General features: G+C 62.1%; 1 protein-coding gene across 1 annotated transcript; it reads right to left on the bottom strand.

The window, feature by feature from the left end:
• Positions 1 to 10730: 10730 nt before the first annotated feature.
• Positions 10731 to 13845, bottom strand: PIM3 (Pim-3 proto-oncogene, serine/threonine kinase). The gene is made up of 6 exons (XM_070790615.1): positions 13498 to 13845; positions 13229 to 13338; positions 13090 to 13140; positions 12623 to 12992; positions 11905 to 12081; positions 10731 to 11828 (listed from the first exon to the last, which is right to left on the bottom strand). The coding sequence occupies exons 1-6, from the start codon at positions 13580 to 13582 to the stop codon at positions 11641 to 11643; spliced, it is 981 nt and encodes a 326-aa protein (XP_070646716.1). The 5' UTR covers positions 13583 to 13845; the 3' UTR covers positions 10731 to 11640.
• Positions 13846 to 14080: the final 235 nt, after the last annotated feature.

Below are 14080 nucleotides of genomic sequence, written 5' to 3'. Positions count from 1 at the left end.
ATTTCTTCCTTGCTCTTGTTTAGTTGCTCAGTCATGCCCAACTCTTTGCAACCTCATGGACTGCAGCTCTCTGTCGATGGAATTCTGCCGTTTCCTTCTTCGGGGGCTCTTCCCAACCCAGGGATCCAACCCGAGTCTTCTGCATTGGTAGGTGGATTCTTTACCACTGAGCCATCAGGGAAACCCATTTCTTCTTTAGTTTTCTGCTGTCATTTCCTCGACAGGTTTTCCCAGCCCCGCAGCCTCTCTTCTTTCTTCAGGGACTCCAGCAGCACAAATCCAGCCCGTCTGTCACGGCCCTGGCGGTCCCTGAGACTGTTCATTCCTTAACATCTCTGACTATTTCTTAGACTAATTTCTACTGATATATCAAGTTCAATGATTCCTTCCTCTGTCATCTCCACTCTGCTAGCGAAACCACCCAGTAAGTTTTGTTTTGTCTCACTTATTGAATTTTTCAGTTCCAAAATTTCCATTTGCCTCTTTGTATCTTTCTATTTCTTTGCTGAGTCATTGTCAAGGCTGTTTGCAGTTTCTGGTTAAAAGCTGGTTTAGGGTCCCAATCAGATAATCCAAATTATCTGTGGCAGCCCATCATCTGCATCTATTGTCTTTCCTTGTGTGAGTTGGGATTTTGCATTCTTTGGACACAGGTGACTTCAGCTTCTGCCCCCGACGTGTGAGTGTTGTGGGTCTCCCCCCGCCCGTGGAGAGTGCTGGTTTCCTATGGGCTCTGGTTCCAGTGTTTGCTGATATTCAGCGTTTGCTGTTCTAATCAGGCCTGTCCGCGTGTGCATGCCTCGTGCTTAGCCTGAGACCTGGGTGGAGGTCTGCTGGTCGGATCAGTTTTCCAGTCATTTTGTACGTTAATTAGGGTCAGATCCACGCACACTTGGGCTAGTGGCAAGAGCAGGAGTTCAAGACTTTAAAGCTTCTGGTGTCATTTCCCTAAATGTCTTCCTCTCCGTTGTTTTCCTGGTACTTTCCACTTACCTGAAGGTTCCCTTTTCCTTCACCAGAAACCATCCATTTCTGCATTTGTGACGCATTTGGGGCCAAATAGCAAGAGGTCAGAGAGGAAGAAAGCTGCTAATGAGTGAGTTCAGCAAGGTTCCAGCCCCCAAAATCAACATACAAAATCCAACCGCATTTCCATGGATTAGCAATGAACAAGCCAAAGAGGAAATTGAGAAAACAATTTCATTTACAATAGCATCAGAAAAAAATGAAATGGATAGGAGTAAGTTTAACAAAAGGAGGCAAGACTTGTACACGTAAATCTCATAGCATTTCTAAGAGAGATTAAAGAGGTCTAGATAAGCAGGGAGACGGTCAGTGTTCATGGGAGTGGTTGTTGAGTCGCACAGTCATGTCTGACTCTGCGACCTCACGAACTGCAGCACGCCAGCCTTCCCTGTCCTTCACTGTCTCCCAGAGTTTGTGGGGGAAGACTCAACATTGATAAAATACCAATACTCCCCAAATGGATTAACAGATTGAATGCAATCCCTGGGCTTCTCAGGTGGGTTAGGGTTAGGGTTAGTGCTAGTGGTAAAGAATCTGTCTGCCAACGCAGATGTGGGTTCAATCCCTGAGTTGGGAAGATCCCCTGGAGGAGGGCATGACAACCCTCTCCAGGATTCCTGCCTGGGAAATCCCATGGACGGAGACGTGGACTGGTGGGTACAGTCCCTGGGGTCACAGAAGAGCCAGACGTGACTGAGCACACACACCTCCAACCCCTATCAAAATGTAAGCAGGTTTAAGGGGGCCAGAAATTAATAATCTGACCATAAAAGTGTGTGGAAACGTAGAGGACACAAAATAGCCAAAACAGTTTTTTCAGGGAACAAGGTTGGAGAATTTACCGTTTGCAACTGTAAAACTTACAATAAAGCTACAGCAGTAAAGCAGCGTGTTTTGGGTAAGAGTTGACACACAGGTCAGTGGAACAGGGTTGAAAGTCCAGAGGTAAGCCCATGGATTCACGATCAAATGACTCATGGCAAAGGTTCCACAGTTTTCAGTGGGGAAAGGAGAGTTGTTCAGTAAATGGTGCCATGACAAGTGGATATCCACACGCTGACAGAGGAGTTTGGACCTCACCTCACACCATACACAAAAATTAACTTGAAATGAGCCATAAACCTAAATGAAAGAGCTAAAGCTATAAAGCCTTTAAAAAGTCAGAGAAAATCTCTGCGCCCCTGAGCTATGCGTAGTGTTCCGGTATGGCACTTAAGACAGAATCCAGTGGGAAACAGATTGGGCTTGGTCAGAAGGAAATGTTTTGTGTTTCAAACACCAGCAGTGAGACCGAACTGGGGTAAGTGTCCACAAGTCATATATATATATGTAAAAGAACACTCCGAACAAGACAAACACCCACCTACAATTGTCCTGTATGTTTATATAAAGAACACTCAACTCAAAATAAGACAATCATTCACTTAACATTGTTCTGCATATTTTACCACAATTCACAAACATATATGGGCTTCCCTGTGGCTCAGCTGGTAAAGAATCCGCCTACAATGCTGGCGACCTGGGCTCCTCCCTGGGTTGGGAAGATGCCCCGAAGGGAAAGGCTACCCACTCCAATATTCCGGCCTGAAAAATTCCATGGACTGTATAGTCCATGGGGTCGAAAAGAATTGGACACGACTCAGTGACTTTCATTCATTTCCCAAACATATATAAAAATTTTAAAGAACAGTAAGAAAAGCAGCCCAAGTGAAAAACAGGCAGAGTGGGTATCTTCTTTGGTGAAATGTCTAATCAAATGTGAGAAGATGCTCAACATCATTAGTTATTGGGAAAATTCAGATTGAAACCAAATGCAAAACAGTGTCACACCCGCTAGGAGGGTAACCAAAATGAAAGATGATAACAAGCATTGACAAGGTCATGCTCATGACAAGGGAAGGTCATGACAAGGTCAAGGTCATGACAAGGGAACACTGGAAACCTCGTATATTGTTGGTGTGGATACAAAGTGTAGAGCCAGTTTCTTCAAAAGTTACACGCAGATGACCCAGCAGTCCCATTCCGAATCATCTACCTAAGAGAGACGACAACGGATGTGCACATGGAGACGTGTACATGCGTGTTCACAAGAAGCTTATTCATAAGAGCTAACATGTGGGGGAAAACAACCAAACATCTGTCAGCTAGTGAATGGGTAAGCAAAATGGCTCCCTACGATGGCGTTTTCCAATAGTCACGTATAGATGTGAGAGTGGACCATGAACAAGACCGAGAGCCAAAGAACTGATGCTGTCAAACTGTGGTGTTGGAGAAGACTCTACAAAGTCCCTTGGACATCAAGGAGATCCAACCAGTCCATCCTAAAGGAATCAGTCCTGAATATTCATTGGAAGGACTGATGCTGAAGCTCCAATCCTTTGGCCACCTGATGCGAAGAGCCGACTCTTGGAAAAGACCCTGATGCTGGGAAAGGTTGGAGGCGGGAGGAGAAGGGGACGGCAGAGGATGAGATGGCTGGATGGCATCACCGACTCGGTGGACATGAGTCTGAGCAAGCTCTGGGAGTTGGCGATGGACAGGGAGGCCTGGCGTGCTGCAGTCCATGGGGTCTCAGAGTTGGATGCAACTGAACAACAGTACCATCACCATGGAATGTTGTTACGGGGATGAACTGTGGACCCATTACATCGGGAATGAGCTTCAAAACGCGTGTGCTTGGGAAAAGCAGCCAGACAGCAGACACTACAAGGTGTAGACTCTGTTTATGTGAAATGTCCAAAAAAGGCAAGTCTCTGAGGACAGGAAGCAGGAGCGTGGCCACCGGGGGCTGGGGTGGGGGACGCGTGACTGCTCACGAGGACAGGAGGTCGTCAAACCTGCTAAAATTGGACCGTGTGGTGGAGGCTGCACGGAAATTTCACTAAAACCATTGAATTGTGGGCGGCTCATTGAAGTTGTTGAAAGTGGGTGGACTTCATGGTATGTAAATTATACCTCGATAAAGCTGTTTTAAAAATACTTTTCACAGATTTTATTAGATTTCCGTTTAACTCTATGACAAATGTTTAAAGTGGCTCAGAATATTTTTAACATGAGGGATTTGACTTATTATTAAAAATGCAGAGAGCTGAAAGGAAATGGCTGACGTGGACCTGCCTCTGGGGCCCCTGGTGGAGGACTCCCCATCCCCTTCGCCCCCATGAGTCCTGGAGGGAGCAGGCCCTCGGGAGGTGGGGGACCCCCTGCACCTTTGGGGACCGAGGGGAGGCTGGGGTGCTGTCTAAGGGAGTGGGCGCCTAGGTGGAAGTGGCTCCAGTGAGACGGCTGGTCGCTTGGTTAGCCAGGACAGCCTGGTGGCTGTGCAGAGAAAGGCCTGGAGTTGGCACGGGGCCAGAGTGGGCCTGGATGGGCACACCTGAGAGAGGGGGCGCTGGGAGTCAGGCACCACCCGGAGGACCCCAGTAGGGACACCCAAGGGCGGGCAGCATGGGCTGTCCGGGCGGAGATTGACGTGGCGCCAAGGGGCTCGGCCAGCCCCACAAGTCCCTCAACCCTGGCCCTCCCTGAGACCCCCACCGCCGGGCCGGGACTCCTCCTCTTGGAGCCCCAGTGTTCCTAGGGAAGGGAGCACTGCAGAGCAGCCCCCACCCACCCACCTGGCCATGCACACCGAGTAACCAGGCCCTGCTTCCCGCACCCGGCAGACCTTCAGCCCTCAGGCCCTCCCACCGCAGCTCCTTCCTGCCCAGCAGAGCCGGGAAGCCCAGCAGGGCCACCTCTGGCAGGGAACCCGGACTTCTGGCTGCAGTGTCAGCGGACCTCTGGGCCAGGGTCTTGGAGGCGCTGCCACAGCAGGGCTGTGGCCGCAGCCCCAGGCTGGCCGCCTCCCCCCAGAGCCTGCACACACCGTCTCCTGGCCCCCAGCTCATTTGCCCGTTAGCGCCAGTGGCCGCAGGCCACAGCCAGGCATGGGGGTCAGGTGCCCGGCAGACGATGCAGCTGACCACGCATGACAAGGATGGGACCAAGTGGCCTGTGCGGGGAGTCCTGCGGAGCCTGCTCCGAGTTCCCAGGCACTCCTGCGCTCCCGCCCCAGTCTCAGGACAGTCACATCAGGACGGGATGGGCCCCCCAGGCACTCGGCTCAGGGCTGCTCTGGACCGAGGGGCCTTGTTGTGGGGGGCAGGGGGGCACCCGGGCACCTGGGAGGGTCCTCCTTGGGTCTGACCGGCCTTCTGCTTCCTGCTCCATCGGGACCTGGCCACCTCCCCTCTCGGTCCTCCAGGAGGATCCGGAGCCCCCCCACCCAACTCTAGCCCCAGAGTCCACCGGGCTCGCCCACCCTGCTGAGGGACCCCGCCTCGGAGCGGCTCGCCCACCTCCCCGCGGCTCTCGACGCCTCTCCCTCCTCAGATCTCGGGGAAGCCCCCCCTTCCCAAGACCCTGCTGCCCTCGTGGCTCCTGGACCCCCTCTGGGGCTGAAGGCGGTTCCTGCGCAAGAGCCAGCACGCATGTGCGCTCTAACAGGGGTACACGCTGTGGCCACTCGGCCACCACGCAGCTGGCAGCTGGGGGGTGGGAGGGCCCGGGGGCAGGAGCCTCATGCCGCTACCCCCTGCCTCCCCCGTCACCAGCTTCCGACCCCCCGGCCCACCCACCCCCACAGGTGCTGAGTCACAGGGGCTCCCCCTCGGGCTGCGAGGGTGTCGGAACAGAGGGTGAGTCACAGAGGCAGCCGGGCGCGTGGCGGGAGGACAGCCGGAGTCCTGGGTGCACAGGGACGCACGCACACACAGCAGCCCTGCTGGGTCACAGCGCACGCACACCAGCACCCAGACACACACAGGCCACACAGATTTACACACCCACTGACACCCCCAGGCACACACAGCCTGTCTGTGCCCAGGGGGTCCCCCGGGAGCTTCCTGGAGGGGAAACTGAGGGGGCTGCTGGCCGACTTGCACAGGGACCCCACAGCAGCCTCTTCCCTGCTCCAGGGCAGCCCGGGGTCCGGGGGCGCCTCCTCTGGTCCTTGGCGAGGGGGCGCCTGCTGGGAAAGGTGCTGGGCCGGCCTTGGCCGGGGAGTCTCAGCAGCCAACACGCCTGGGGTCTGCGGGCCAGCGTCCTGACCTCTCAACGGGGAGAGCTGAGGCCGGCGGAGCTCTCTCGGAGGAAGGCCCGGAGGAAGGCCCGCGTGCCTGGGGCTCTGCTCAGGCCTCGGGGCCCCGAGGCCCCACCTCCCCCCTCTGCCCCTTCCCACCTCCCTGCTGAACCCCTCCCTGAGGACCCCTCCCCCTCTCAGCCCCTCCCTGAGACGCCCCTCCCCCCTCAGCCCCTCCCTGAGACCCCACCTCCCCCCTCAGCCCCTCCCCCCTCAGCCCCACCTCTCCTCTCAGCCCCTCCCTGAGACCCCCCCAGCCCCTCCCCCTGAGGCCCCTTCCCTCCTCAGCCCCTCCCTGAGACCCCACCTCGCCCCTCAGCCCCTCCCCCTGAGGCCCCCTCCCCCCTCAGCCCCTCCCTGAGGCCCCCCTCCCCCCTCAGCCCCTCCCCCTGAGGCCCCACCTCCCCAGCCCCGCCCCCTGAGGCCCCACGTCTCCCTCAGTCTCTCCCTTGAAACACCCACTCCTCCCTCAGCCCCTCCCTGAGACCCCACCTCGCCCCTCAGCCCCTCCCCCTGAGGCCCCCTCCCCCCTCAGCCCCTCCCCCCGAGACCCCACCTCGCCCCTCAGCCCCCCCCCTCAGCCCCACCTCCCCCTCAGCCCCTCTCCTGAGACCCCCACCCCCCCAGCCCCTCCCCCTGAGGCCCCTTCCCTCCTCAGCCCCTCTCCTGAGACACCCCCTCCTCCCTCAGCCCCTCCCCACCTCTCCCCTCAGGCCCTCCCTGAGGCCCCCTCCCCCCTCAGCCCCTCCCTGAGACACCCCCTTCCCCTCTCGCCCCTCAGCTCCTCCCTGAGGCCCCACCTCCCCCCTCAGCCTTCCCACCACGCAGCCCACCCAGGAGGAGCAGGTTGTTGGGGAATCCAGGCCGCGGGCGAGCGGAGGCCCCAGGGGTGTGTTGCTGGTGGAGGCTCGGCTGCCCCCCCAGGTCTGCCGTCCCCCAGCCCACGGGCTCCCCCGCCTGTCGCGGCCCCCCTACCTCTCCGCTTTCTGCAGAACTGCCAGGGCTGACATCTCTCAGGCTCGGTCTGAAGCCCACCCAACAGAAGGGCTGACACTGACCCCGAGAACCCCACTGCCTCGTCTCGGTCACAGCCTGAATCCATCATACCCACCGGTCTGGGTCATGGGCCCCGGGCTCAGGGGCGTCTGGTTCCCTCCAGAGGGAAAGGACCTTTGGGCTGGCTCCGGGCTGGGGAGTGGGGGGCCTGGGGTGAGCAGGAGCCAGGGACAGGGAGGCTTGGGAGGCTTGGGGCAACTCCGAGGGAGGCTCCGGGGCGAGCTGTGGACTCTACCCCACACCCTCCCCTCAGATAGGCCATGCCAAGACAGGAGCCCCAGTCCAGGCTTCTCCAGGCCCCGCCCACGCGGTGAGGAAGGGGTGGGCTTACCCGGGTGTCAGGAGCCCCTGCCCCGCCTGGCCCAGGGCTGGAGCCTCCCGGCCCTCCCGGTCACCGGCCCCAGGACCCAGGGCATCTGCGGCCCAGAGAGGATCCGCCGCCTGACACCAGCGTCTGGCTTCTCATCTTCAGGGTCCTACCCCTTCCCCACAGCCCAGGCTCGGGTGGGGCCCGGGTGCCACAGGGGGCGGGACAGACGGCCCTCCTCGCCCTCCTGCCAATGAGCCGGCTCAGGCTCCTGGGGGCCGGGTGTGCGGGGACATGCGAAGGCCCCGGACCAGGTGTCCGTCTTCCCCGCAGGTGTGCAGGCCCAGTGCCATCAGAGCTCCCTGCCCACCAGAGGCCTGGGCCTTGGATCAGGGCAAGCAGCCTCCGGCAGGAGGGCCCAGAGGCCAGGTTGGAGCCGGCCCACCTTCCCGAGCTCAGTGTTGGGGGGCAGGGGGTCCCCGAGTGGGGGGGGTCCCTGAGCTCAGTGTGGGGGGGTGGGGTCCCGCTCTCGGGCACCTCCCTGGTGCATTCAGGGCTGAAGGTAGGTGACCTGACCCCCTAAAGCCTTTACTCATTCATCAGAGCACCGACCCCCATCTCACTGTACCTGGCAAGCAGCGGGGGTCTGTCTCCCTGGAAAGGGCGTCCTTGCAGGGACCAAGCCAGGGGGAGGGCCGCGACCAGTGCTGGAGGGGTACACTCTGCCTGCCCCCACCCGACAGGCCTGACTGCCGGGAACCCTTGGGGGCTGGGGCGGGGGTGGGGTGTCTGTTGTGTAATCCAAGCTCGGTTTTGCCAAGGCTGCCTGGAAAGCCGGCCAGCCTGGAAGTCACGAGCCAGAGGCCCGGGCAGAGCCCCCCCCCCACCCCACCGCCTCACAGAGACCTCTGTAGGGGGACAGACCCATGAAACACCCCAGGCTGGCATGTCATCGGCTAGGCCTCTGCACCCCCAGCCACAGCCGTGAGTCAGGAATGAACTGGGCCCAGCGAGCTCCTGTCCCTCCCTGTGCACTGGGGCCAGCTCCTGGCCTGGCCAACCCCACCCCTGGTGCCCACCCGGGACCCCAGGCAGCCCGCACCCCAACACTGCTCCCTCACTCCACCCCCCCCTCGGGGCTGGTGAGCACGCCTGTGTGGGGCTGTCCCCTCCCAGCTGCGGTGCTCGTGAGGGTCAGGCAGGCGGGCGGCCCTCTCGCTGCTGCCTGTCCAGCCTCCGTGCCGCTTCAGGGGCTGCCCAGCCTCTCCCTTCGAGTTTCCTTCTGCGCTTTCTGCAGCATGGGGGTTCCACTGGCCAGGGTCTGGACGCCCAGAGGGCCTGCCTGGGACCACTTCCCTTTTCTAAGAAGCTGGGGCACCAAAGCCACGCCAAGGTTTCGTTTCAGGGGCTGCGGTGGAGGAAAGAAACTTAGTGAGGCCCGGCCAGCTGCGGTGGGTGGGTTTCGACCTGCCGTCCGGACTCGCCCCTGGAAGCTGAGCCAGCGCCCACCGGGGGTGGGTGGGGGCATGGCATGCTGGGCTTCCATGCTTCCCAAGGGAAGCCCCCGAGGGCGAGCTGTGAGCAGGTGGTTCTAAGGGAGGCCGAGTACTAAACTGGCTGAGATGTTAAAGCCGAGTGGAGATGGGGGACCAGCCTGGTGGAGCAGAGCCTCTGGACAGGGCAGCCTCTGGAGCAGGGCTGCAGGGAGAAGCCCACGAGCTGGCAGCCTGGGGGGCCGGGCAGGGGTGGGGTCCTGCCCTCTGCGCTCTTCAGGCATCCTATCCCCACTGCTCCAGCCCCAGGCTGTGCACACCACCCACGGTGCCAGCAGCCTCAAGGGGGGCTGGGGGTCCTGCCCGCAGGAACAGCCTCATCCTGGTCCCCAGAGGCCCTGGGTCAGAGGAGCCCCTTCTCCCTGCCCCCCGTCCCAGGCCCGACGGACAGGCCTAGTTCTGACCAGTAGGACAAACCCCACCCCTACAGGGGACCTGCACACGCCAGGGGCACAGGCCGGCCTGGCAAGTGGGCCCCTGATTCTGGGAGCCTCTTTGCCTTCTCAGCTGGCTACAGCACCTGAAGACTAGATGGGGGGTGCCTCCCACTCCCCATGGCTGGACTGGGCCCCATGCCCGGCAGATGGACTAATGGAGCATGGGGTGTAAATGGATGGGGTGCCCAAGACCAGCCCAGCACCCTCCGCTGCAAGTGGAGACCAGCAACATGGTGACACGGGGTCACTGTCACCAGAGTGGGGGTGCCTGTCCTCCACCCTGAGTGTCCTGTTCCTGGGAGGGGCTTGGGAGGATGTGGGCAGTCTCCAGGGCACCCACCCACATTGGGTGGCTGGCCCCCCAGGATGCCTGGCCTCAGGAGCAGCCCCTGGGGAGACCCCCGGCCCCACACATGCCACGAAAAGCCGCTGAGTCCCTGAATGGCCCAGCTAGGAGCCCCCACCCCTGCCCACCAGAAAGGTTTTCCAGCTTCACTTTCTACAACCTCTCACTTCTGCTCTAACCTTTGACCCTTGAACGCTTCCGGCCCAGGTCTGTTCCCAGGACCTTCCAGCAGGCCTGTGAGCTGGACACCCAGGCCTGCGCTCTGGGCTCCGGGCCGTGTGCCTGGCCCCACTGGCCTGTCTGGACGGCTTCCTTACTGTCCCCCTGGTGCCCCACTCACTACCCCGTCAGAGGATTCTCATGGAGGGGGCACGGGGCAGGGAATGCCAGACCGTCCACAGCCCCCCTGGCTCCACACTCTCGTGCACACATTCCCACCTGGACTTGGCCACGGCTCCCGCCCACCACCTCACCCTGCACCTGTCAGGCCAAGACCCAACTACGGCCACCTGCATTCTCTGCATGTGGAAGTCTCCGTCTCCTGGCAAACTTTTACCCATCCTTCAGAACCCCTTCCAGCCTCTTGGGCCCACTGCCAGACAAGGCTCCAGATTAGGGCTGGCAATGACCCTCCCGCCACCCAGACCCAGCTCCTCTCTCAGGGGCCCTGAGGGCACAGCATGTTACCCACTCCCCAGGACGCAGCAGGTCAGAGAAAGGGGGTGGCAGGGAGGCCAACGCTGGGAGGTAAGCGCCTGAGCCCCTCACCCTGCCGCCTTCTCCAGGAAAAAAGTGAAGGGTGTTACGCAGGGCCTAGAGGCCCCTTCTCCCCAAACCTCTTCCCCTCTTACCCTAGACTAGCCCAGAAAACACAAAACATCTGTTTAATACAAAACAATTTAATTGAAATACCTGTATAAAAAAATATGATTTCCAGACATCCCACTTTTGAACTGAAAGAAGCCCCCATCCACAGTGCCTACGCACACCGGGATCACACACACACAGCTGCTGAAATAAATTAAAGGCTTGAGACTCTGCCCCCCACCCCCAACCTCCAGAGCCAACAAGCAGACTGTACAATGTCAATAATTTAAAACCCACCACCTAGGCGCAGGGCTTCGAGGTGGCAGGGTCACCCATGTCCCTTAAATTAGCCGCTGTACCAGCCCACCTTCTGACAGACACAGGAAGGACTGGGGCCTGGGGTCCACCCGCACAGCCACCCCTCTCCTCCGCCCACAGGCCGTAAGGAGGTAGGGCTGCTGGGAGGGAGGAACCGTAACAAATAAATTAAACAATAAATAGCCCTCCTCGGGGTCACACCATAAATAAGACGCCTGCACGCGCACGCGCATCGGGTGGGCGGGCGGCAAGGCCTGAACGCTGCATTGCTTGTGCACAGTCGCGCCCAGACGAACACCGAGACGTTGGGGGGGGGGGGGGGGTCACGAGGGGCCCTGTGCCCAGGTGAGATGAGGCCACAGGACTCAGGAGTGCTCCTGGTCCAACACGTCAGACGCGGAAGCGCCCGGGCGGTCAGGACCCGCTCTGGAGTGGCACAGGAGAGGGACGGTCTCGGGTCAAGCGCCGGTGGTGGGCAGGTAGGACCTGGCTTGGTCCGGAGTGTCTTTGGACAGACAGAGCTTGAGAAAACCAAGTCCCGTGAGAGCAGCGTTCGAAAAGGCACTCAAAGCAAAGGAAACGGGTTGGTGCCAAAGGCAAAGGTCACCAGGGGTCAGAGATCACTGCTTTCGAAAAGGAGCAGATAGCCTGGTCAGGGCAGGCCCTGCTCACAAGCTCTCACTGCTGGAGGTGGTGCTGGCCCCGTCGTCGGTATCCAGGGCACAGAGCCGCAGGTCGCAGCTCTCTGGGGTGCCCCCCTCGGCCCCCAGCATCCAGGGGTGGGCAGAGATCTGGTCCAGCGAGGGCCGCTCCGAGGGCCGCAGAGACAGACACCACTGAATGAGCTGCTGGCACTCTGAGGAGGAGAAGAGCATCAGCATGAGGCCTGCCGCGCCCCCCACCCCCGCGGCCGGCCCAGCGCCCCCACACACCTGGGGAGACCCTCCTTCGGAAGAAGAGGCGGCCCCGGAGAATCTCCTCGTCCTGCTCGAAAGGAATGTCCCCGCACACCATGTCGTAGAGCAGCACACCCAGGGACCACACGGTGGCCGAGCGCCCGTGGTAGCGGTGGTAGCGGATCCACTCCGGGGGGCTGTACACGCGGGTGCCTGCAGTACACGCGGGACTTAGCACGCCCGCCCCGGGGCAGCGGCCGGCAAGGCAGACAAACGCAGCGCCCGCACTCCCGGCGGATCCTCTCCCAGGCGGAGCCAGAGGACTGAGCAGCCACGACATCCGGCCCCTCCTCGCCCTGGAAAAACCCCGGCGGGCGGGGCCTCCCGGGCGCCCCGCCCCCCCAGCTGGCCCGGCGCGGGCGGCGGGTCACGTGAGCTCGGGCTCGGGTTTCACAACAAACAGATGTGAGGTGAGGATACGGGAGGGGCGGGGAGCCCCGGCTTCCCCGGCTCCGCAATGCGGGCATTTCTGCGCTGCGCCCCCACGCTTCGCGCGCGCGCGCGCGGAGACAAGGCTCACGGCGGCGCCGGGCTCCAGGCTGGGCCAAGGGAGTCCAGAGCCCACCCCGCGCCCCCACCCACCGGACACAACGGCCCGAGAGCCCACTCTGGCCATGCTCGCGAGCGAGCCGGCGCAGCGCGCGGCCCCAACAGTCGCCAGCCCCTCGGCCCTCCCCGAGAAGAGGGCGCTCACCGTCGAAGTCGGTGTAGACCGTGTCGCGGAGCAGAGCGCCCGAGCCGAAGTCGATGAGCTTGAGCTCGCCCGAGCGCAGGTCCACCAGCAGGTTCTCGTCCTTGATGTCGCGGTGCACGACCCCGCAGCTGTGGCAGTGGCGCACGGCAGCCAGCACCTGCGCGAAGAAGCGGCGCGCCAGGGCCTCGTCGAGGGCGCCGCGCTCCGTGATGAAGTCAAACAGGTCCTGCGCCGGCTCGGGCCGCTCCAGCACCAGGAGGAAGCCGTCGGGCCGCTCGAACCAGTCCAGCAGGCGGATGACCCCGCGCGCGCCGCCAGCCGCGCCCACCTTGCGGAGCAGCACCACCTCCAGCGGCACAACCACGCCGGCCTAGGGGACACGGCGGTCAGCGCGCTGCACCTGGCTCCCGTGCCCCTCATTTCGTCCGGCGCCCCCCGCTCCGCCCGGCGCCCCCGCCTGTGCTTACGATGCTGCCCCACTCGGTCACCCGCTCCTTCACCACGTGCTTCACGGCCACCTGGGGAGAGGGGACCAGTGGTCAGGCCCGCGAGGACGCAACGACGCGCGCGGGTCGACAATCCCGGGTGCCCGGCGGCCAGACTCACCGGGAGCCCGTCAGCGATACGGCTGCCAGCGTAGACCGTGCCGAAGCCGCCGCTGCCCAGCACGGCGCCCACCTGATACACCTTCTCGAAGCTCTCCTTTTCCGCCTTGGCTATGGGGAACCCACAAGCAGGGTTGGGGCGGCTGAGGAACCCGGCCCCCGGTCTCCCCCGGACCCGAATGTGCCCCAGACCCCGGCCCCCCGACCCTAGTGCGCCCCAGGTCCCCGGCCCGCCGACCCTAGTGCGCTCCAGACCCCGCCGCCGCATACCTGGCTGCAGGATCTTCACCGGGAGGTGGTCCACGCCGCCCGGCCCGCACAGGTGTGCCAGGGAGCCGAACTTGGAGAGCAGCATCGCGGGCGGCGGCCGAGCGCGGGCCTCGGCTCCAGGTTTCCGCGCCGCCTTTCGCCCGGCCCGGCTCCCCGCGCGGCGGCGGACGCGGGAGGGCGGCCTCCCGGGACCGCGCGGAGCCCCGACCAGGAGAGCGGTAGGGCGCGCCGGCCCCCGAGCTCGGGCGAGGCCGCCCGCGCGGCGCAGTGCCCGGCAAAGCCCCGCGTGGACCGCGCGGACGCGCCGCAGGCCGAGCCGTTCACACGCGCCGGCCGCCGCGCCCTGGGGTTTTGGGCCGCGGCCGCGCGTATCCCTCCGCGGGGGCGGGCCAAACTGGGCCTCGCCCCCTCCGCCCGAGCGGCGGCGCGCCTTCCGGGTTGGGCGGGGCGGACCGAGGGCGCGGCTAGCCGGCTGGGACTAGCTGGCGGGAGCGAGGCCGCGGAGGCGCACTGCGCGGTGGGGCGACTCACTCCTCCGCGCGCACACGGGTACCCGCGCCCGCGCAGCTCCCGCGCTCGGGGC

Source organism: Bos indicus, chromosome 5, assembly GCF_029378745.1.
Source record: "Bos indicus isolate NIAB-ARS_2022 breed Sahiwal x Tharparkar chromosome 5, NIAB-ARS_B.indTharparkar_mat_pri_1.0, whole genome shotgun sequence".
Taxonomy (NCBI): domain Eukaryota; kingdom Metazoa; phylum Chordata; class Mammalia; order Artiodactyla; family Bovidae; genus Bos; species Bos indicus.
Note: the sequence above shows the minus strand (reverse complement) of the source record. Positions and strands in the feature narration are given on the sequence as shown.